The sequence below is a fragment of the Mobula birostris genome, chromosome 19, assembly GCF_030028105.1.
Source record: "Mobula birostris isolate sMobBir1 chromosome 19, sMobBir1.hap1, whole genome shotgun sequence".
Classification (NCBI taxonomy): Eukaryota; Metazoa; Chordata; class Chondrichthyes; order Myliobatiformes; family Myliobatidae; genus Mobula; species Mobula birostris.
Window position 1 is genome coordinate 9,292,497 of NC_092388.1, and position 25,933 is coordinate 9,318,429.

The following is a 25,933-nucleotide window of genomic DNA, read 5'->3' on the forward strand; positions in this document are numbered from 1 at the left end:
TCAGGTGGTATAAAACAGATCAGACAGCATATATGTTAATGGGCAAGTCAGAATAAAACCAATGTGTAAGTAAAATATAGCTGATTATGGGAAAAATCTCATAGAAACCAATCGAATATTCAAAGGCCTAAATAGAGTGGATGTGGAGAGGATGTTCCCAATAGTGGGAGAGTTTTAGACTGGAAGCCACAGCCTCAGAATAGAAGATTACTGGTTAGGACAAAGATGACAAGGAATATCTTTTCCTAGAGGGTAGTGAATCTGTGGAATTCATTGCCATAGACTGCTGTGGAGGCTGAGTCTTTGGGTATGTTTAAAGTGGAGGTTGATAGGCTCTTGATTAGTCAGGGCGTCAAAAGGTTATGCAGAGAAGGCAGGAAAATTGAGAGGGAAAATAAATCAGCCGTGAATGAACAGCAGAGCAGATTTGATAGGCCAAACGGCCCAATTCTGCACCTTTCTCTTATGGTCTAATTCAAGAATAACAGGCTAAATTGAAATGTCTCCTTGCCCGGCCAACTAAGCACTTGTTCTCAACTATTCCTCTATCACCCCAGCTTTTACACAATAGACCCTTCATCCATCTGCACAGTGACATTACTTAATTTTGCAGTGCAACTCTTTCCAAATGAATATTTACTTAATTCACAGCACATTGATTGGCAGGGATCCTACAATAACAACATTAACAATACCACATTGTAGATGCGCTTTGTTTAACGTAAGCTTTCTACTAGACCAATCAAGTTGGGTCAAAAGCATCCTAATCTTTGAGAAATAAACAAACCGAAGAAATAAAATCTCTCTGAACCAGGCAATTTCCCTTAACCACAGGCTAAGCTAAAACAAATTACTACATCACATCACTCAAAGACTGTTATGGAAAATGTGGACAATTATCATAGATTACATTTGCATCTAATTAAGCTGGAATGATTCAGAATTTTACCAGCTCTTGAAAATATGCCAAATGAACTACATGGAACATAATACATTTTCTGTATGATCAGGGAGCCAAATACTGCTCCTTGCAAATTCCAGCATGTTATTGACTCATTGACCTTGCTGAGCTCCACAAATGCCCTTTCCCTCGAAGCATCAATTTTATGGTTATTCTGATTTTTTTTTTATAAAGTATCAATCCACCGTTTGGCTCCAATTAATTGCAAGTATTTTTGCTCGTACCTTTAGCGCACATTCAGCACTTGTGGCAAGTCAGAATACAGCTCATCACCCCTCCTTCCTCTTCAAAATTCTTTCAGCCACCAACCTTCATCCTCAATCTTTCAGTGTGGATACGGCCCAGACCATCAGAGAGGTAAAACCATCCCCACTATTGTGCACATCTACAAGGAGCAGTGCCACAAGAAAGCAGCATTCATCTTCAAAGACTCCCACCATCTAAGGCATGCTCTCTTCCTGCTACTACCATCAGGCAGGAGGTACAGAAGCCTTGGGTCCAATGTCCCTCTAAGGTCTACACACACACACATCTTTTGCTACTAGTGCTCATAGGAATTTAAACTATGTACCTTCTACCTTGTTGGCATGTTAAATATATTTCACAATCATACACGATCACATTTCCTTTTCCAGTTTGTGATGCAGACGGGGCTGACAACAAGGAGTTTGTGAAGATTTGTCTGCAGATTTTAGAACTGGCTTACTTATACTGTTTTTGTTGAAGAAATTATCAGTGCGCACATGTTGTTGTCACTGGGCAAAAAAAAGTTGCACAGTTGGGTCCCAAACCACCAGGCTCTGGAACAATTATTACCCTGTAGGTTTTCACAAATAAAATGGCGTAGGCGCTTTATGTTTAAGCAAAACCGTAGTAACTCATTTATTGTAATCCAAACACTGAACACAAAGCGCAGTAACCATCCTTTACGTAATTACGTCATCGCATCAGACCAGCCTCTTAAAGTTAATCTCCAAATCAATGTCAGTGGCCGTGAATTATGTACTTTCCACAAATTATGTTACCCGACAACCATCAGGCTCCTAAACCAATGTGGATAACTTCACTCACCACAACTCTGAACTGATTCAATAACCTACAGACTCACTTCCAAGGATTTTACGTCTCAAAATCTCTGCATTTTTGTTTATTTGCGCAGCTTGTCTTCTTTTGCACGTTGGTTGTTTATTAGTCTTTGCTTTTGCATATTTTTCTTAAATTCTAATGTATTTCTTTATTTTTCTGCAAATACCTGCAAAGAAACAAATCTCAATGTAGTATACAGTATATTAATGCACTTTGATAATAAATTTACTTTGATTTTGCCACAGCTATCCTTCACAAACTTATTATCAATTGTGTAAGCTGTCCAAACTCCTCATCACTTGAGTTCTTTACTCCCATTATAAATCCTCCTCGCCTCATTAATTCAAACGTTGTTTCACATGAATTGTTGCTTCACATTGTAATTGAAACCTATTATGTATCTACTACTTGTAAGAAATTGGTTTGTGTGCCAATGTAAGACAATACAAATTACATGTCTGTTTGATTAGATTTGCTTATCAGTACCTGCAACAAGGAATCAAAGGTGAATTGAATAAACTATTAGTATGAAAAACTGAAAGTATCTAAAGCAATTTCATAAATATAAGTGATTGTTGCAAATAAATAGATGAGTTAAAATCACAAGAGTTTCTGAGTCTTCACTCCATTTGTGATAGGTAGGAGATCCCAGTGGCCAACCATTTTAATTCCACTCCCCATTCCCATTCCAACATGTTGACCCATGGCCACAATGAGGCCACTCTCAGGCTGGTGGAACAGCACCTCATATTCTATCTGGATTGCCTCCAACCTGATGGCATGAACGTACATTTCTCTAACACCCAGTAATTTATTCCTTCCTCTCTCCTTTTCTCTTTTCCCATTTTGGTTCCCCTCTCATCACTTGTTCTCCTCACCTGCTCAACTCTTCCTTCCTCCTTCCCTTTCTCCCAATTCTAAATTCTAATATTATTAGCTGGCTTCCATCTTTACCTTAGTGATTTTTTAAGCTGCCTTTTGTTGGGTTGTTAAAGGCTTCTCAATCTTCTAAAGTTTCTTCAAATACATGAAGTGTAAAAGAGTGGCAAGAGTGGATGTTGGACCGCTGGAAAACAATGCTGGAGAGGTAGTAATGGGGCACAACGAAATACTGGATGAACTGAAGTATTTTGCATTAGTCTTCACGGTGGAAGACAACAGCAGTCTGGTGGAAGTTCCAAGTGTCAGGGCTCATGAAGTGTGTGGTTACCATTACTAGACAGAAGGTTCTTGGGAAACTGAACGGTCTGAAGGTAGATAAAGTCACCTGGACCAAATGGTGTACCCGCCAGAGTTCTGGAAGAAGCAGCTGAAGAGATTGTGGAGTCATTAGGTGAAAGGCCTTGTTAGAGTGGATTTGACGGGATGTTTCCTATGGTGGGAGAATCCAAGACTAGAGGACACAGCCTCAGAATAGGCGAGTGTCCTTTTAGAACGGAGATGAGGAGGAATTTCTTTAGCCAGAGAGTGGTGAAGCTTTGGAATTCTTTGCCACAGGCATCTGTGGAGGCCAAATCTTTATGTATATTTAAAACAGAGATTAACAGATTCTAGATTGGTCAAGGCATGAAGGGATATGGGGAGATGGCAAGAAATTGGGGCTGAGAGGAAAATTGGATCAGCCATGATGAAATGGGGGAGCTGGGTCGATGGGCCAAATGGCCTCATTCTGTTCCTATATTTTATGGGGATTCACACTGTACACCACACGCAGACACAGACAGCACATACATACATACACACACACACACACACACAGTGTCTTGCCCCTTAGTCCCTGAGAAACACAGTTTCACTTAGCTTTGGATCAAATGAAAACATTATCTTGCTATGTGGAAGTGGAGCACAACTTTTCTTTTGGATCTGATATTATAAACTGTTGAATGCATTTTCTTACATTTATTGTCTCATGATAGCTTTAGCCAGCTGGGGCTCTTCTTTCTGGATGGGTGGTGGTAGATACATTTGGAACATCTAAGTAAGTCTTGGTTAGCAACATGGACGATAGGAAAATGCAGGGTTACATGAGAGGAAAAGGTTAGATTGATCTTAAGAGTTGGTTAAAAAGTCAGAACAACATGGTGAGCAGAAGGGCCGGTACTGTGCTGAGGTGTTCTATGATTTCTGTTTTTCTAGTGAAATACAATTGGAAATATAGTAATGCAATAGAATTTGTGAAAAAAACTATAAACAAACACCGAAGTGCTATTACAAGTTCTATTAAAAGAAGCATCATCATCATAGCTTGTCACAGCAGACAGCCAGCCACTCTAGTGTTGTTTGGTTGATGTTGAGCAGGTCAGTGTCAGCTAAATCAGGTGAGAGTGGGCAGTGTTCAATGTTCTGCATCCTTTCGCCACACTCACAGGATTCGCTGGTCTTTAAACCCCACTTCACCATATAGTCTTCCGTCCTACAAACACCCGCTCTCGCTCTGTTGAGAGTGCACCACTTCCATCTGTCAAGCAGTGCCCCGTCTGGCAACATTTCTGTGGGGTCTTGCACTGTATTGTTTGGTGGGGTTCTGGCTTCTGTTTGTTGCCAGAGGTCAAGCCTGTATGTTTGGGGGGATGTTCCGTGTGGTAGTTCCTCCACTGAAGCAAAGCTTTTCCTCGATTTTAGGCAGTTAGAAACTGGCACATGATGATGTAGTGGGTGCCGTGGATCGAGTTCTGTTTACCTTTTTCAATTTTTGTTGTAGTGTGTCTTCGGATCTCTGGGGGAGCAATGCCTGCAAGTCTGTAAATGATGTTAGTGTGTGTGGGGCGCAGTGTGTCTGTGATTATTCAGCAGGCTTCATTGAGCAACGGGTCTATTTTCTTCGCATGGGCTGATCTGCCCCACACAGGTGCACAGTACTCTGCAGGTGCATAAGGGCAGTTGATCCAAGTGTGTGAGCATTAGCCCCCCACTTCGTGCCTGCTAATTTTTTCAAGAGAGAATTACGAGCGCCAACTTTCCCTCGGAGTTTTTGGATGTGGGTGGCAAATGAGAGCATCCTATCCAGTGTTACACCCAGGTAAGTTGGAGTCGGATGGTGTTCAAGCTCCTTCCCACACCAGAAGATCGAGTTTCCGAGCTGCCTCTCGATTCCTCAGGTGGAATGCACACACTTGAGTTTTTGATGGATTTGGGTTCAGAGACCATTTTTCAAAATACTGCTTCATTGCTTCGAGGACTGTTGTAAGTCGTACTTCAACTTCTTGGAAGGAGTTACCTTGTGTTGCTATGCATAGGTTGTCTGCATAGATAAACCTGCGTGTGTTAGGAAAGGTTGGTTGGACGTTTGTGTAGACATTAAATAGTAGAGGTGCCAGGACTGATCCCTGTGGTAGTCCATTCTTTTGTGGATGCCACCTACTCTTAATTCCATTCATTTCTACATAAAATCTATGATTTTCTAGGAGGCTTCTTATTATTTTGACTCTGGTTTCGTTCCTTAACATTTTAGATAATTTCAGTAGAAGGCCTCTGTGATTCACAGTGTCGTATGCTGCTGTTAAGTCAATGAATACTGCCCCTGTAATTTGTCGCATTTCAAAGTCATCCTCAATATACTTGGTTAAGTTCAGGACTTGACCACAGCAAGAGCGGCCTGGCCTGAACCCAGCTTGGTTGAAGCAAAATATAATTACTGGATTTAAGTTACATACACACAATGGAAGCAATGCATCCAGCAGCAAACAGCAAATAAAATATGTTCATTTGAATAGGAATATTCCACAAGTTTCAATGGAATGGCAATGCCAGTGCTGTTCCTAAGGAAACAGTGTACATAAGAACAGTCATCTATATATGATCAATATCTCATCTTGCGCACTAAAGAAATGATTACACATGCAAATGAGTTTATTCAGAGAGAGATACAGCACGGTATCAGACCCTTTCAGCCCAAAGAGCCTGTGCTGCCCAATTACACCAAGTGGCCAATTAACCTCCTAACTTGTATACATTTGGAACGTGGGAGAAAACTGGAACATCCGGAGGAAACCCACATGGTTACGGAGAGAACATACAAACTCCTTGTAGACAGTTGTGCAAATTTTTAATTCCCTCACATTAGCACTAGACGGATAAGAGAAATTACTCAAAATATAACAATGGGTTATGAAGACATAATTAATATGTTAATTATTTCATTTTTAATTATCTCATTGCCATCTTTCCCCACAATCACAGTAGTACTGTACTTTAACTCACTGCAGAACCTCCACAGATAAGTGTACAATTTCATAAACACAAGAGATTCTGCAGATACAAGGAAATCTGCAGATGCTGGAATTTCAAGCAACACACATAAAAGTTGCTGGTGAATGTAGCAGGCCAAGCAGCATCTCTAGGAAGAGGTACAGTCGATGTTTCGGGCCGAGACCCTTCGTCAGGACTAACTTAAAGAAGAGTTAGTAGGAGATTTTACTAGCTCTTCTTTCAGTTAGTCCTGACGAGGGGTCTCGGCCTGAAACGTCGACTGCACCTCTTCCTAGAGATGCTGCCTGGCCTGCTGCGTTCCCCAGCAACTTTTAGATTCCGCAGATGCTGGAAATCCAAAGTAATACAAACAAAATGCTGAAGGTTCTCAACAGGTCAGGCAGCATCAATGGAGAGGAATAGAGAGTCAACGTTTCAGCTCAAGACCCTTCATCAGGAATGGAATAATAATTAAAAGAGGAACTTGGGCTTCTTCCCTCTTCCCTTCCAGTCCTGATAAAAGGTCTCAGCCCAAAACATTGACTTTCTATTCCTCTCGATGGTTAATCCAGCACATCGTCATCCCCAGAAAGACTATAACTATATTTTTGCAATGATACTTCCCTTGCACAATAGATCAGAAAATCAGTGATGCCCATTGAGGAATATCTTGACATTAGAACCTTCTCCAAAGATTATTGAGAAGAACTCAGGGTGCAACAGTCCCAAACAAAATATGGCTCAGGTGCATACATATCAAGTGTGAAGCCACTGTACAAAATCCCACTCTCACTAGTGACAGAGTTGGGCTGCATCAGTTCCACACTGCAGCTCAGACCTGGGTACAAAGGGCTATTTTGAGGATGTCAGTATAGAATGAGCACAATTTGTTTATTTGGCTTTAAGAATTCAAGATCCAAGACTGTTTATTGTTACTCTTCAGAACACGACTGTAAAGGAGAACAAAATGTTTGTACTCGGGATCTGATGTGGTATTTTAAGAAAAAAAGGATAAAGAACAGAATAAAAAGCAAAAAGAAACATAATAAGTATAAAAACAATCTTACAAAGCACAATGCTCAAGTAACAGTTAACTCTGCCATGGCCAGTCCCAAGCCAGGCTGCGAAAGGAGGAGGAGGCTTGGGCATGGAGCTAGCAAGTCCTGACGAAGGGTCTCGGCCTGAAACGTCGACTGCACTTCTTCCTAGAGATGCTGCCTGGCCTGCTGCGTTCACCAGCAACTTGTATGTGTGTTGCTTCCATAAGTTAAGGAAAGGGAATGTAAGATAGCAAAAGTGAATGAGAAGTTGGATGATTGGGAAGCTTTTAAAATCCAACAAAATGCAACTAAAAAAGCTTTAAGGGAAAAGATTAAATATATGGGCAAAGCAGCCAATATTATAAAGCAGAATACCAAGAGCTTTTTCCAGTTATATAAAGAGTAAAAGGGAGGTGACAGTTGACATTGGACCACTGGAAAATGATGCTGGTGAGGCAGTAATGGGGGACAAAGAAATGGCAGAGGAACTTAATGGGTACTTTGCATCTGGCTTCACTAGTAGTGTGTCAGAGGTCCATGAGTTTCAGGGAGCATGAGTGAGTGCCATTGCTATTACAAAGGAAAAGGTACTAGGCAAACTCAAAGGTCTTAAGATGGGCCATATGAACTACATCCCAGAGTCCTGAGAGAGGTTGCTAAAGAGATAATGGATGCATTGATCATGTTCTTTCAAGAATCACTTGATCCTGACATGGTCCCAGAGGACTGGAAGATTGCAACTGTCACTCCACTCTTTAAGAAGGGAGGAAGGCAAAAGAAAGGAAGTTAAAGGCTAGTTAGCCTAACTTCAGTGGTTGGGACAGTGTTCATGTCTATTATTAATGATGAGGTTTCGGGGTCCTTGGAGATTAGTAAGTCAAAGTCAGCATGGTTTCTTCAAAGGGAAATCTTGCCTGACAAATCTGTTAAGAGTTCTTTGAGGAAGTAACAAGCAGGGTGGATAAATGAGAGACAGTTGATGTCATTTACTTGGATTTTCAGAAGGCATTTGATAAGGTGCCACACACAAGGCTGCTTAACAAGATAAAATCCTATGGAAGGATACTGGCATGGATAGAGAAATGGCTGACAGGCAGGCAAGAGAGAATAAAAGGGGCCTTTTTTGGTTGGCTGTCAGTGACTAGTGGTATTCCTCGGGGGCTAGTATTGGGACCGCTACTTTTCACCTTGTTTGTCATTGATTTAGATAATGGAATTAATGACTTTGTGGCAAAGATTGTGGATGATACAAAGATAGGTAGAGGGGTACATAGTGCTGAGGAAGCAATGCGATTGCAACAGGACTTAGACAGATAGAATATGGTGTTGGGAAATGCATGATAATGCATTTTGCTAAAAGAAACAATAGTACAGACTATTTTCTAAATGGTGAGAAGGTTCAAACATCAGAGGTGCAGAGGGACCTTGGAGTTCTCGTGCAAGACTCACAGTAGGTTAATTTACCAGTTGAATCTGTGGTAAAGACGACAAATGCAATGCTGGCATTCCTTTCAAGGGGAATAGAATATAAAAGCAAGGAGATAATGCTGAGGCTTTACAAGACACTAGTCAGGCTGCACTTAGAGTATTGTTAACAGTTTTGGGGCCCCATATCTCAGAAAGGATGTTGTGGTCATTGGAGAGAGTCCAGAGGAGGTTCACAAGAATGATTCCAGGAATGAAGGGGTTAACAAATGGGGAGCATTTGGCAGCTTTGGGCCTGTACTCACTGGAATTTAGAAGAATGCGGGGGGATCTCACTGAAAGCTACAAAATGCTGAAAGGACTAGATAGGATGGATGTGGAGATGATGTTTCCTATGGTGGGGGATACAAAACTAGAGGGCACAGCCTCAAAATTGACAGGCGACTTTTTAGAACAGAGATAAAAAAAATAATTTCTTTTAGTCAGAGAGTAGTAAATCTGTGGAATGCTCTGCCACAGACTATGACGGAGGCCAAGTCCATGGGTATATTTAAGGCAGAAGTTGATCATTTCCTGTTCGGTCAGGGCTTCAAAGGATAAGGTGAGAAGGCAGGTGTATGAGATTGAGTGGCCTCATTCTGCTCGTACGTCTTATGGTCTTAAAAACCCTGAACTATGGAAACACCAACAGACGCTTCAAAGACCACATCCTTTGGGGGAGGAAGGATCTTCAAAGATGGGCTACACGTGGACAACTTGAAAGACTGGCCCAGAACAGGAATGATGAGCTGCTCTCGGCAGCCTACGTCCCAAAACCTTGATGGGTCCAAGAAAAACAAATAAATGTTATACACAGACTGTTTGTTTGTACATACAGTGATGCTAGGTGATGTGAAGTTGGTGGTGGGGGGTGTGATGGGGCAGGATCCTTCATAACATGATTAGATGACTTTTGACCTCAACAGTGCTTTTGAGGACATATAAACTAGATCATTAGAGATTTTGGGAATACAGGCTTGAGAATGGAAAAGTTGCTTTCTTATGGTCATGTCAACATCACAAAACGGTACAGGAAAACAGAGAGTAGGCCCTGATACCATATTGCTGATACTATACTATCAGACCTCAACAGCACTGGATTGTCAGACTTGCCACTCCCAAGCTCTTTGCCCTTCCTCTCAGTTACTTTCAGGATCTTTGGCCTCTACCTTAGTTACTTGCCACCCAACCCCAGGCACCTAACCAGACCCTGGTGTTTTGGTGGCATCGAGCTTAACCACGAGCTATGCTGGCTGGAGACAAGGCTTGATAGAGTCACCAATGCCAAACAGATCAAAAGGTAGGGGCCAGACTAAGAGTGTTCCACTGATCCTCCAGGTTTGGGGGTTCAGCTCAGGGCTAATAACCCAGCAATGAAGAATCCTTCTTCACGTGAGTGCGTCGGGTGTTCCTGAGTCTCTGTCCAGGACTTACAAGGCTGACGGTAGCGAAAACCACAAGGAGGAAGCTACTGGTATGATAAAGGATGCCCTGAACACCACCAAGAGCAAGACATGATGATCAAGGAAAGAGAGAGATGGAGGACCCTCAGGGCTACCCTAAACACCAGCAGGCATAACAGGTCTCTTGATTAGAGCAAGGAATTGGAGTCAATCAGAATCAGATTTAATGTCAGGAACTATGTTGATTTGTGGCAGCAGTACAGAGCAAAACATAAAATAAGTTGCTGCAATTTAATGACGGAGACAGAGCAAAAAGAAAAAAAACTGAGTTAGTGTTCATGGACCATTCAGAAGTCTAATGGCCGAGGGGGGAAAGCTGTTCATAAAACGTGTGGTTCTTCAGGGTCCTGTACCTCCTTTCTGATAGTAATGTGAAGAGGGCAGGTCCTGGGTGGTGAGGGTGCTTAAGGATGGATGCTACCTTCCTGACACAACACCTTTTGAAGATGTCCTTGATGGCAGGGAAGAGTGCACCTGCCATTGAGCTGGCTGAGATTTGTCTCCGAGACCCTGTGTCCTTGAGTCTCTGAGTCATGATATGTGGACAGGTATTGAAAATAACGTTGATAGCACAAAGTAAGATACTCTAGTGACACTTCTAAAACACAGCATAAATTATATACAAAGCTCTTGTGCAGGTTAAACTGTTTTCTTCTCTTCCGACTTAAAAGATTGCAAGTTATTATTCCATCTGAAATGTTGGACTGAGGTACAAGATGGGCAGGCAGCACAGTGGCATAATGGTTATTGTAATCACTCTACAGCACCAGACACCACCGATCGGTGTTGTTTTCCACCGCTGTCTAAAAGGAGCTTGGATGTCCCCCCAGTGACCGCGCACATTTGCTCCCATATTCCAAGGACGTATGGGTTAGGGTTTATAAATTGTGGGCATACTGTGTTGGCACCAGAGCATGGTGACATTTGCGGGCTGTCCCCAGCTTATTTAATGCAAAATGTAGACGCGAGAAATAAAGCTAATCTTTAATTTTTGAAATAAATATCCTTACTGACTATTAGAAATCACTGCAATACTGTACAATTAAATGTGATTGTTCGGCATCCTCCTGTCTTGTTCGTAACACAGAGACACAAGTTTTGGACGGTTATCCTGTGATTAAGTCATTACTGATGCAGCAGCCATGAGTCACTTTGTAAATGACGAAGCATGGATCCATGCCAGCATCAGCTACATCAAACTTCAAGCCTTGAGCTACACTTTTGTGAAAGTTATACAGATACGTTCAACAGTTACTTATAACCAATATGGAGCATTTGGAAGTCTATGCCCACCCGCAATGTTAACCCGGCCTTTTAACCTACTCAAGATCAAACTAACCCTTCCCTCTCACATAGCCCTCCATTTTTCTATGATTCATGTGCTTATCTAAGAGTCTCTTAAATGTCCCTAATGTACCTTCCTTCAGCACCACCCCAGCAGGGAGCTCCTTGCACATACCTCTCTCTCTGTAAAGACTTACTTCTGACATCCCCCTTTACTTTCCTTCAATCACCTTAAATTCACGCCCCCTTTTCTGTGTTGAGAAAAAAAAGTCTTAGCAGCCCACATAATTTATGCCTCTTAGCATCATGTACACCCCTATCAAGTCACCTCACATCCACCTTCACCCCAAAATCAAATACCCCAATTCACTCAACCTATCCTAAGCCATGCTCTCTAATCCAGACAGCATTAAGCTGAAGCATTTCCAAAGGGCACAATCCCACACTCTGACTGAAAATATCAACTCTGCCAAAGTGATAGAATCCATTATCTTTTGGAACACAGTGTGGTGAGTCATTGCTCAAACCATAAGGTCTGCAAAATTAATATCTAACAGAAACCATATTGAAATCTCCTGGAAGTCTGAAGAAGAGAATTCTGGATTTCTGCTCCTCTATGCAAAAAAAGAAAGATTTGGGGTGCACAATCCAAATAACTTCTGCAATTATTTGTAGTATGCTGCAATATGCAATAAAAGACTATAAAACAAAGGAGTGGAATTAGGCCATTTGGCCCATCAAGTGAGCTCCATCACTGAATCCTAGGTGATTTATTTTCCCTGCTCAACCCTATTCTCCTGTCTTCTCCCCGTAACCGCTAACACCCTGGCTAATCAAAAATCTAATGACTTGGTCTCCACAGCCATCTGTGGCGATGAATTCCACAGATTCACCACCTTTGGCTAAACAAATTCCTCCTCACCTCTATTCTAAAGGAATGCCCTTCTATTATGAGGCTGGATGCTCTGGTCCCAGACTCTCCCACAAATGTAAACTTCCTCTCCATGTCCACTTTACCTAGGTCTTCCAATATTCAGTAGGTTTCAATGATAATCCCCTTCTCATTTCATTGCCTCTTCACTCAACTTTGGAAGAGCATCAGGATGCTCTTTATCGACCTCAGCTCGGCATTCAATACTATCATCCCCTCAAAACTAATCAATAAGCTTCAAGATCTTGGCGTCAATACCTCCTTGTGCAATTGGTCCTAGATTTCCTCACTTGTAGACACCAGTCAGTTCAGATTGGCAACATCTTCTGCACAATCTCAATCAGCACAGGTGCATCACAAGTCTGCATGCTTAGCCCCCTGCTCTACTCACTTTATACTTATGACCGAAAGCCAAGTACAGCTCCAATGCCATGTTTAAGTTTGCTGACAGCACCACTGTCAAATCAAAGGTGGTGACGAATCAGTATTTTGGAGAGAGATTGACAATCTGGCTGAGTGGTGCCATAGCAACAACATCTCACTCAATGCCAGTGAGACTAAGGAGCTGATTATTGATTTCACTGAGGAGGAAACTGGAGGTCCATGAGCCAGTCCTTATCAGGGGAAATCAGAGGTGGAGAGGGTCAGCAAGTTTAAATTCCTCGATGTTATCATTTCAGAGGACCTGGTCCCAGCACGCAACTGCCATTACAAAGAAAGCAAGGCAGCACATCTACTTTCTCAGAAATTTGCAAAGACATCTAAAACTTTGACAAACTTGTAGATGTGAGGCAGAGACTTTTATTGATTGGTTGCATCATGGCCTGGTATGGAAACACCAATTCCCTTGAACAGATAACCCTCCAAAAAGTAGTGGATATGGCCCAGTCCATCATGGGTAAAGCCCTCCCCACCATTGAACATATCCACATACAGCACTGTTGCAGGAAAGCAGCATCCATCGTCAAGGATACCCACAAACCAGGGCACGCCCTCCTCTTGCTGCTGCCTTCAGGAAGGTGATACAGGAGCCTCAGGACCCACACTACCAGGTTCAGGAACAGTTATTACTCCTCAACCATTAGGCTCCTGAACCAGAGGGGGAAAACTTCACTCAACATCACTCACCACGTCACTGAATTGTTCCCACATCTATGTACTCACTTTCAAGGACTCTTCATCTCATGTTCTCGATATTTAGATTATGAAGACAAGCAGTCCTCTTTTATTGTCATTTAGTAATGCATGCATTAAGAAATGATACAATATTCCTCCGCTGTGATATCACAAAACACAGGACAGACCAAGACTGAAAAAACTAACAAAACCACATAATTATAACATACAGTTACAGCAGTGCAACAATACCATAACTTGATGAAGAACAGTCCATGAGCACAGTAAAAAGTTCAAAGTCTCTCAAATGTCCCACATCTGACGCAGATGGGAGAAGGAAGAAGGAAGAAGGAAGAAAAACTCTCCCTGCCATGCCCGACCACAGTCTGACTCTGAGTCGTCCAAAAAACTTCGAGCCTCCGATCAGCTCTCCGACACCGAATGCCAAGCACCATCTCTATCCAAACGATTCCACCTCAATCTTGGTTGCCAACAGCAGGCAAAGCCTGGGATTTTGAGGCCTTCCCTCCGGAAGATTCTCGATCGCGCAGTATCAACAGCAGTGAACCTGCATTTCAGAAATTTCTCCAGATGTTCCTCTGTGCTCTCACGTCTGTCTCCATCAAATCAGAATTGTCCACGGCCCCTATTCAACGGATACGATATCATTTTCACCGGAGGGCTGCACGCGCACAGCGCGCTGCTATCTCCTCCTCCTGCTTTTTGTTTTTTTTATTTAATATTATTTATTTTGTATTTACACAGTTTGTGATCTTTTGTACATTTGTACATCCGTTGAGTACAGTTTTTTATTGATCCTATTGAGTTTCTTGTAACTACTGTGTATGCCCGCAAGAAAATACATCTCAGGTTTGTACATGTACATCTAATTTACTTAACTTATTCTTCTAAATTCCAGTGAGTACATGACCAGAGCCACCAAATGCTCCTCGTATATTAACCCGTTCATTCCCAGGATCATCCTGCTATTCAAGAAAAAGTTTGCACTGCCACAGGTTGGCCCTGACACATCCAAAATTAGGACTCCATTTTCCATCTTAAAAAGTAACTTCAGTATTATGAAATCCAGGCGTGAGAATGGCATAAAATAGTTCATGAAATTGTGGCTCTCTGGTGAAGCTGAGAAACATAATTTTCTTACTTTCAAAAGTCAATGTTTGGATAATACTGATTTGACATCACAATGAACCAGCTGCCACATCAAAATATTCCACCTAGATTGGTTATCTATGGAAAGTGCCCATCTAATGAGCTTAAAAGCGATTGATATTAGATATTTAAGTGTTATTTATTTTCTGTGTTAAGACAATAGGGTCTCATCCCGAAGTGTCAACTCTTTATTCCTTTCTATTGATGCTGCCTGACCTGCTGAGGTTTCTCTCGGATTTTATGTGTGTTAATCTTTTTAAAACCTGTTCCGTATATTATACTCCCATTTTGATGTGGAGATTAGCTGATTAACTACCATAATTAACAATCCTGCACTTAATGAATCTGTACAGTGCCACATCAAACCTGCCTGAACCAAAAGAAAATGAGGCATCACTATTTATACCGACTGAAACACAATCACAACTCACTGAAGACTGATCCCTAGAGGGAAAGCAATTACGCAAGTTTATTTTTCTCCCAAAGTAGTCCCAGTCTTTGCTTGTATTTCCAACCACACTGAACACATGCTGTGTAAATAATAATTTGTACAATTTCAAACAAGTATTCATTACTTCTGAAATCATTAAATATGCTAACACAAATTACATAGCACATTTCGTATTCCTATCCAAGCCCAGGGCACCACTTTCTTACTTGCCTCTGTGCTTCAGTTCTTCACCTGGGCTCAGTTGCACATGAAGTTTATAACTGTACTTGATTACAGCAGTGTAAGTGAGAGGCCGTACCATCTGCATAAGCAAAGCCAGTCACATTGTCTTGTGCACTTTTACCCAGCATGTTTTTGTTCTGCTGTCACACAAGCCTTTTCATTACATGTATTAATAATCATTTGAATTTTATCATCCTCATTTTAAGTTGGGCCTCAATGCAGCCATTAGTGCCTGTGTTTCCTCGCTGGTGTCTGGTTATTGGTATTCACCTTTTATCCCAAAGAATACATAGAACATGACAGCAGTGTACAGGCCCTTCAGCATCTGATGTTGTGCCAACATTTAACCATCTCTGAGATCAATCCATCCCTTCCCTCTCATATAGCCCTCTAGTTTTCTTTCATCCATGTGTTCGTCTCTTAAATGTTCCTGATATTTCCGCTACCACCACCACTCCTGGCAGTGTGTTGCACGTACCCACCACTCTGTGTAAAGCATCACCTCTGAGACCACCCAGACCCCCTTGTACTTTCCTCCAATCACCTTAAAATTCTGCCCCTTTTCATTAGCCATTTCTGCCATAGGGAAAAGTCTCTGGCTGTCCAGTCTGTCATCTTGCAAACCTGTATCAAATCACCTCTCCTTCTCCTGCACTCCAGTGAGAAAAGCCCTAACTTGCTTAACCTATCCTTACAAGGAATGCTGTCCAATCCAGGCAGCATCCCTGTAAATCTCCTCTGCACTTTCTAAAGCTTCCCATCCTTCCTGTAATGAGGTGACCAGAACTGAACACAATATTGCAAGTGTGGTCTTACCAAGGTTTTATAGAGCAGCAACATTTCCTTGCAATCTTGAACTCAATCCCCATACGTTTCTTCAGATCCATGCCAGATCTCACCGGCTCAAATCATTCAAGAGCCAAGTAGCAAAGTTCCGAGGGCAGGAGAGTATTTGGAGGCGGGAAATAACTTTGCCTCATCTTAACAAATGTAAAAAGGTAACATGGGCAGGCCAGGACAAACCCCACACACAAAGCCCTAGGAATCTTTTGACAGACAGCAAAGTCCTTCCTCCATGGATAACCTTTCCCTGCTGTGGCTGAGTTTCTAAAGCACTCAAATAAATAACTGGCGTTTTTGCAGCCCTATAACCCTCCCCCCCCCCACCCCTTAAGAATCAGAATCATTATCACTGACACATGTTGTGAAATTGTTGTTTGGCAGCAGCACAGAGCAATACATAAAAATTACTGCAGGTTACAATAAGAAATACAAAAAATGGAAATAAAGACTGGATACAGAGAGCAAATAGTGAGGGAGTGTTCATGGATCATTCAGAAATCTGATGGCAGAGGGGAAGAAGCTGTTCCTAAAACACTGAGTGTGTGTCTTTGGGCTTTTCCCCTGATGTTAATAATGAGAAGAGGGCATGCTCTGGGTGGTGAAGGCCCTTCATATAAAAAATGCCACTTCTTGAGGCATCACCTTTTCAAATCCAAGTTCTTTCAGATCCTGCACCAGGTCTGGGGAATCCTGTCCAGAAAGCACCTGGAAAACCGGCAGCAGAACTCACAAACGAATCCTAAAATTTAAGAGCTGCTAGCCAGTCAACATGGGTCTTTTCTCACTTATTGTGATGGAGGAGGCATTTTGCCAAACCCCTTCAGTTTATTGCATACATTATATCTTCATTTCATAACACTAAAGTTTGGTTTTAAGAATAAAAATTAAGTACCGATTTTGGATGAGTTCAAGGCCAACCTGTGGCATTGCAAGTCTTTTACTGAATAGCAGAATGATCCCAGGAATGAAAGGGTTAACATATATGGAATGCTTGATGAGTTTCCTAAGCTTGTCATAGCCGGAGTGGTAGTGGGGATAAGCTCCCACTATCTATAAGGTGATCCAAATGGCGCGTGACTCTAACAGTCTCTGACAACCAAGTCCAACTCTTAGCCTTCACGTGTGGCTTAGCTACTAGGCCCGGCTGATCTGTTTCTACTGACAAAGAAGGGGCAAAGGCGGACCACTAGTGCCTCAAAACCAGTTGCTTTGGGCAGGTGGGGCTCGTCAGCCTTGGACGGCAGCCCGCCTAGGAGAAGGAAAACTCTGACTTTAAACCTCCTCTGCCTTGCAGCCATACCCACCCATGAGAAAGGCTTCGGGAGTAAACCCCGAGGAAGAAATCCGGAGCTGGGGTCCCTAAGGCAGTTTGAAGTTGTTTCCAACTTCACTCTGGCAACCTCTGTGATGACACTGGGGCCAAGCTGTATCAGTGCTTGCCCATCCCTTGGACTACATCAGTGACGTGTAGAGGGGGAACCCGCTGCATGGACAACAGCCGGTTCTTCAAACCTTCCCACCCAGGCTTGTGCCCTGGAGAGGACACAGTCCACCAGAGGCACAAACCCATGATCCCTTGGGATCGACGGCTGCCTACTGATAGGTCTGAGTCGGTACTCACTGGATTTTAGAATGGGTGGGGTGGGGGGGAATCTCATTGAAACCTACTGAACATTGAAATGACTAGACACAGTGGACATGGAGAGGATGTTTCCAATAGTGGAAAGGTCCAAGACCATAGGACACAGTCTAAGAGTAGAAGGACATCCCTTTAGAACAGAGAAGAGAGACTTCTTTAGCCAGAGAGTGACAAGTCTGTGGAGTTCATTGCTACAGACTATTATAGTGGCCAGTAGCCACTAGAAGAGGTTGACAGATTCTTAACTAGTCAGGGCATCAAAGGTTACTTGGAGAAGGCAGAAGAATGGGATTGAGTGGGATAATAAATCAGCTATGATCAAATGGTAGTGCAGACTTAATGGGCTGAATGGCCTTCTTTGCTACTATGGCTTACGGCATTAGCTACTGCCTTCCCAATGTAATGTGCAGTTTCAGATTCCAACAGTCTACCAAAGACTCCTCCATCATCTCTCTAGACTTCGAAAGATCACAGAACAAGAAAGGATCATGATGTACTTTGTAACATAAAACCCACAAGAACTCCCACATAATTATTGACAAAGCTTATCTATTCATTATCTAGCATTTGTTAAAAACAACCACTGCTTCTGAGGCAGAACACATCCAAAGTAACCACTGAACTTGACACTGGTCGTTAACATAACCAATAAGGGGAACATTTAGGAAAACATATGAGGTTGGCTTTTATTGCGAGAGCATTTAAGCCACTAAGTAGAGTTGCAGATCAATAGATTTTTTTGATGTTAATCAAGAGTTATGGCACAATTGCAGGAACATGACACTGAGATAAACGTTCATCCATGAACTTACTGACGCAGACACTAGAGCCCAGAAGGCTGAGTCCTGTTTCTATTTAAGTTCTTGCAGAGCAACTTCAATGCATACACCATGCTCAAATGTGGAGTGAGCTAACATTACCACAAAATGCCTCTTTTTAGCTGCTGTACAGATCTTATGTAATAATTTAAGATGTGATACTGAGGCTTTATTAGGCACTGGTGAGGCCTCAATTGGAGTATTGTGAGCAGTTTTGTGCTCCTTATCTCAGAAGGGACATGTTAACATCAGAGATGGTCCAGAGGAGATTCTCAAGAATGTGAAGGAAAGGGTTACCATATGAGGATCAATTGATGGTTCTGAGCTGGAATTCAGAAGAGTGAGAGGGGGGTTTCATTGAAACCTATAAACTGATGAAAGGCCTCAACAGAGTGGATGTAGAGAGGATGTTTCCTGTGGTGGGGGGAGTCTAATACTAGAGGGCACAGCCTCAGAATAGAGAGACGTCCATTTAGAATGGAAATGAGGAGGAATTTCTTTAGCTAGAGGATGATGAATCTGTGAAATTTGTTGCTACAGGCAGCTGTGGAGGACACGTCATTGGGAATATTTAAGGCAGAGGTTGATAGGTTCTTGATTAGTCTGGGCATGAAGGGTTATGGGGAGTTGAAATGATGAAATGACTCAATGGAAAAATGGGCTAATTCTGCTCCTTTATTTTATGATCGTAATACAATGATAACAATTCAATGTGAGAAAAGCCCATAAGGAATATTACAAAAGATATTCATTGTAAACAAGCTGTCGCAGATAACAAGGACAGTGGAGATATGGTGGTCTTTAAATTGTGAGGTTGAGAAGTTATAGCCAGTGGGGGAGGGGGACATTAAAGTGCATTGCACGATGCAAAACAGAGATACTCATACCAAATGAGGATGGTGAACAGAAAATGCTCTCCAACCCTCATTATTACTACCTTGAAACTTTAACTGTATCTCTCACTACAGGTGCTGCCTAATTGTCAAGATTGTTAAATGTCATTTCAAGTACACAAGCGCAGAGGAGAACAAAATAATTGTTACCCTGGATTCAATGCAGCACAAAAAACCCACACTAAATATAAGTACATAAGATGGAATCTGTATTATGATATGTTTAAGATAAATTGGTTGCATGTCTAAAAAGTGACACCAGGCACAGGAGTGTCTGGACATAAGTTGACTCTGACTGGAAATGATAAAGTTGTGCTGGTTGGGATGTGGAGGGGTGGGTTGGTTAGTGAGTGGAGGTGTTTGTTGTGTCTGTACAACTGCATATCGAATAAATGAAAGCACACACGTGGGAGGTGCCTTTAACTGGTGCATTCACATTGAAGTGAAAGAGAGGGAGAGACCAATGTGCACGCACAGATGACAGATCAATATATAGTGCTAAGGGGAGTCATTGCTCTAAAAGAAATAGATCCATGTATTACAATGCTGATCAGCTTTACTGATTGGGGAAAGTAACTGTCCTCGAGTCTGCCGGTCCTGGTGTGGATACTTCGCAGCATCCTTCCTGATGGGAGTGGGATAAACAGCCCATGAGCAGGGTGGGTGGGATGCTTCATGATATTACCGGCCCTTTTACAGCACTTTTCTGTATTTCTGTCCTTGGTGGTGGGTAGGCTGGTGCAAGTAATGCACTGGGCAGTTTTGACTACCTGTTGTAGAGTCTCCCTTTTCACTTAGCGCAGTTTCTATGCTACGCAGTGACGCAGCAGGTTAGGATATTCTGCACTGTGCATCTGCAGGAGGACGCGAGTATAGATGTGCATAGACCAGCTCTCTTCAGAAAGTAGCAGCGTTGGTGAGATTTCCTAATTGTATAGGATGTTATCTGGGACCATGAAAGGTTGCCTCACCTGCTAGTTCCAACATTTACTGGCTACCCCCCACCCCCACAGATTTCCAGCATCCGTGGTGCTTTGCATTACAAAAGGAAGAATTAGCTGTTCATCAGGCACGTTCTTCCCTCCCCCAACATTCTGCTTTCTGCAGGAATCGCTCCCCATGCAACTCCCTTGCCCACTTGTCCCTCCCCACCGATCTCCTTCACGGTACCTATCCTTGCAAACGGAACAAGTGCCACACCTGTCCCTACACCTCCTCCCTCACTACCATTTAGGGCCCCAAACAGTCTTTCCAGACAAGGCAACACTTCACCTGCAAGTCTGTTGTAGTCATCTACTGCATCCAGTGTTCCTGGTGTGGCCTCCTGTATATCGGTGAGACCCGACATACATTGGGAGACTGCTTCGTCGAGCAGCCTCGCTCCATCTGCCACAAAAAGCAGATTTCCCAGTGGCCACACGTTTCAATTCCACTTCCCATTCCAACGTGCCAGTCCATGGCATCCTCTACTGCTGTGATGAGGCCACACTCAAATTGGAGGAAGAACACCTTATATTCTGTCTGGGTAGCCTCCAATCTGATGGCATGAACATCAATTTCTCAAACTTCTGGTAACTGCCCCACACTTTTCACCATTCTCCATCCCTGTTTCCCCTATATCTCCTTATCTCCAGACGAGGTAGATGGATGGCCAAGTGTCACCGTAGGAAGTTTCCATCACCATCACTTTGATGTTGAACATATGACTGCAGTCACCTGAACAGAGTGTATAAAAGACCATTTTCACAGAACCCATTTTAAGCTACTGTCATCTTCATGAACTAACACTAAAGCTTCCAACCATTTACATAAGCACAGCTTCTCTCAATCAGCCAGAATACACTCCCAGCTGACTCACTGTGATGTCAGCCCCGCGACATTTTGCGATCTGTTTATTCATTCATTTTAAGACCAAGATTGCACATACAGAAATTAATCTTATTCCAAAGGATAACAGCAATATGTTTGTTTTAAAAAATAAAGTCGTTCTACAGACATTGTGGAAGTTTACTAAAAACATAGTCAGCCAAACAGAGTGGAAGCATGCATGAACACATCCGGATCACTTCAGTCAACGGAAATGCAAATCCATAATACTTGTGTTCACTTTTTTTTAAAAAATGGATTCCCAAATGTCACTTGTAAAGTTCGCAGTAAATTCATTATAGAACCCTGAAGTTCATTTTCTTGTGGGAATTCTTTGCAAATGCAAAGAAACACAACAGAATCAATAAAAACTGCACACAGGACGGAAAAATAACCAACGTGCAAAAGACAATAAATGGCGCAAAAAGAAAAAAAGCAAACAACAAACAAATAAATAAGCAATAAATATCAAGAACTTGAGATGAAGAGTTCTTGAAAGAGAGTCCAGAGGTTCTGTGAACACTTCAGCGATTGGACAAGTGAAGTTGAGTCGAGTTGCCTCTGGTTCAAGAACCTGATGGTTGAGGGTTAATAACTGTTCCAGAACCTGCTGGTATGGCACTAATATATCCAACTGCCAGTATTGGCCAGATTATCATAGTGAGGTACCAAGCTATTTTTTTAAAAAAACCAAATTTGAGTGCCAGAGGGAGATACACTTCTACCAAAGGAGGTGTAAGGTGCCCCACTGGCCTGCAGGACACCCTTGGACAAGTGTAGCACCTGCTTACTACCCGCCCAAATGGATCAGAGTCGTGTGAAACCATGGGAGCAGGTGGTGGATGGCCGTATGAGCAGCTGGTGCATATCACAAGTCCTGGTTATGCGACCACTGACAGACAATCTCTGAAGAGTATTGATAATGGCTGGGGTCACCCGTCTTGTAAAGACACTGCCCGGAAGAAGACAATGGCAAACCACTACGGTAGAAAAATTTGCCAAGAACAATCATGATCAAAGACCATGATCTACGTCAGACGACGCGGCACATAAAAAACTAACTAAACAGATCACAAACGGTCGCAAAACAGCTAAGCATCAAAGCATCTGGAACTTGATTTGGAAAGGTTCAAAAATTTCACAATGTTTTTCCTACTCTGCAAATCAATAAACTGTACATTTTACAGAATTGCGTGGCATCAACAAGTATCATTCTGCTCTCTAAAAGAATACAAATGTAATTTATAGAGCTGGTCAATTTAATGTTACAAAATATAGAAGAGGCCTACATCAGCGATCAGTTTAATTTGCATGGTATTAGGAATTTGCTCTGGTGTGTTGGTCAGGGGGTGACATGCAGCAAAAATATACATTTATAAAGAATTATGTAAAACAAAGTTTGAGGTTAAAATATGGATATGGAATAAAATGTGCACAAATAAATACCAGCCTGTACTTACAACAGAAACAGTTATAAAAAGTGCTCTGAAGTGTTTACCATGCAGTAACGGGAATATCAAATACTGTACGTAAAAGGCGGTGGAGTATAACTAAGTATATTTCACCTATAAAGCATTTTAAGTCATTGTAAGTCTAATAATATTATTGATATTAACTTATTCCCTAATCAGGAATACTCTTGACTCATATTATCAGATACGATAATTATTGAAATTACTTTTAAATAAAATGGAACCATTCTGCAGATTTTTTTAAAGAAATTAGAAGTGACAATATAAAATGAAGCTGCTTTATCCATTAATCATCATTATCTTCCCATACAAGTCCCCAGGAAAGCAAACAGCAGGATAATTCACTTAGGTGAAACTTTGTCACTTTAATTAAAAATCATCTTAACTACTCTCTACTTCAGCTATCCTTGCAAATTAAGCCCTGGGAGTTTGTAATATTCCAAAAGATCGCAAAGATTCGACCTGCCATAATGTCCCAATATTGCTGTAACATTTTAATTGATTGTTCTGACCCAATTATGGCTAAATTTCAAAAAGAAAGGTGTTCTTCCTTACCCCTATTTCCCCAACATTTATTGAAGAGAAAACACATCGTCAAAAGCAGCAATTTGAATCGTGGTGAAAAACTATTAATTTACCATACAGTATCAATCACAGTGCTCTTATAAAACAGCTTCATGAGTTGTTGTTTATTCAATTAACATAGCATAGTTAATTTATGCCTCGTCCGAGCATTTTCTCTTTAAGAAAAGAAAATGTCTAATATTATTAGAAATAATGATACACCATTAAATGTTTACAAAAGTAAAAAGGCTACTCATTTAGTAATTCGCGTGTATAATTATAGCTCGAGAGAAATGTAATGAAGAATTATACAGCTGCTGTCTGCTCTGTAACCGAATGACGGCCAAAACTCATCTCTCTGTGCACAGCAAATGAAGCGATTACTGGGCACAACTACAGCTTGAAAAGGACTGGCGTTTTATTTTGGAGACTGGGGAGCAAGGACTTTCAGTGACTTGTGTAAAGCTAATGTTATTAAGCATTCGTCTTAAAGAATGAATGTACATTTCACCAAAGCAGCTGATTTTATTTTATGAAGAAAACACGGTCCAGTAAACACCATGTTACCATGGATTAGATGCTTAAACAAAAAAACGTCAGGCACCACTCACCTAGCGCCACCGACATATAAGCACACAGTTAGCTCCAGAGAATCCCTACATTTGTCGTTTTGCCCTTACCTGACGAGACTGATGAGCCAGATAAACTCGAATTACTTGATGCCATTCTGGTCGGATCTGCCGCCGGTCTGTTGCGGATTTTAATGCTGACACGCCGGCGACCTTTTCCGTGTAGTGTCGGTGTAGCCCATTTCAAACCACTTCCTGAACTGTCAGAGTCGGTGCGCTCCCCTCCGTCAAACTCCCCCTCCCGGGGCAGAGCGTGTGCGCGACTGGACAGCCTCTGCCATCCGGCACCCACACAACAGGCTGCGGTACAATGTTTCCAACTCGATTATCCCTGTAACAAAGTGATGAGCGCCACAGCTCCCGAGTCGGGGGGCTGCCTCGCTCACTCAGACTGCGCTCCGCGATCCCCAACAGTCCACAGGATTTAAAAAAAATGACAGGATAGAAAGAAAACCAGGAGCCACACACACACTGCAGTCCACGAGGCTCTGATAACGCAGGAGTGTTTTGTTTTATCTAACGCGAGTGTTATATTATTGCCTGCGCCATTTCCCAAACAGTCTAGGGAGTATTGTGGCCGGTACCATGTGTGCAGAAAGCAAACGAAGAGCGCCCAACCGGAGGCTGCGAGCAGGCTGGACATTTCTGCCCACCTCCTCCACTGCCGACCCGGCGCCTTCTGGGATCTGCTGTCCCCTCGCTCGGCCGGCGCGTCCACTCCTGGTAGGGCAGAGGGAACAATGGACTACAGCTCCCGTGATCCACCGCTAACCCCAGCCCCCGTCCCGCCGCTGATTGGGAGCTCTGAGCTTACATCCACTTTGATTCGTTGTGGCTGCAGTAAATCCCTGCGAATACTCCGTGCCTGCTTCTTTTAATGGTATTGCGCTTGTGCCAGTGTTTAATATGATCTGCAACGCAAATATAAAATATAAATCGAGTATATATAATATGCAAGTATTATATAGGATCCACTTTGATTCTGGCAGGATAAAGCTGGCCACATGCCATGTAAGATTTCTCTTTGGTTGATATGGAACGTACACTGTGTATTCAACATACACTCACAAAACTTAAGAGAAGTTTGGAAGTAGCAAGGGCTCAAAATGTGTGCAGACATGTTCTTAGAGTTTAGCCAAAGATTCTTAAATATTCCCACAAAAGATTCACTTGACTCTAAACTTAATCCACGTTTCCCAGAATCAGGTTTATTATCGCTGACACGCGATGAGACGTTTCAGATTCAGATTTATTTATCACATGTACATCAAAGCACATAATGAAATGTGTTGCTTGTGTTAACGACCAACACAACAACCTCAGGGTGTGCTGGGGGCTGCCTACAAGTGTCGCCACACATTCTGGCGCCGACATAGTGCTGTATTCATAGAAACATAGAAAATAGGTGCAGGAGTAGGCCATTCGGCCCTTCGAGCCTGCACCGCCATTTATTATAATCATGGCTGATCATCCAACTCAGAACCCCGCACCAGCCTTCCCTCCATACCCCCTGATCCCCGTAGCCACAAGGGCCATATCTAACTCCCTCTTAAATACAGCAATGAACTGGCCTCAACTGTTTCCTGTGGCAGAGAATTCCACAGATTCACCACGAAGATTGAGGGGGGATCTGATTGAAACGTATAAAATCCTAAAGGGATTGGACAGGCTAGATGCAGGAAGATTGTTCCCGATGTTGGGGAAAGTCCAGAACGAGGGGTCACAGTTTGAGGATAAAGGGGAAGCCCCACAATGTTGGATAGAACAACACGGGATTTGTGGCTTATTGGCAGTGGTATGGTGCAAACACATAAAAGTCTATAAATTACAAAA

At 42.4% G+C, this 25,933-nt stretch overlaps 1 protein-coding gene across 1 annotated transcript in view; it reads right to left on the minus strand.

Moving 5' to 3' along the window:
* Positions 1-24,775, minus strand: part of chn2 (chimerin 2) — a 267,250-nt gene extending 242,475 nt beyond the window's left edge. The window contains exon 1 of the mRNA XM_072283192.1: positions 24,152-24,775. Coding sequence (XP_072139293.1) covers positions 24,152-24,197 — 46 coding nt within the window. The 5' untranslated portion in view covers positions 24,198-24,775. The remainder of the gene's footprint in view (positions 1-24,151) is intronic.
* Positions 24,776-25,933: the final 1,158 nt, after the last annotated feature.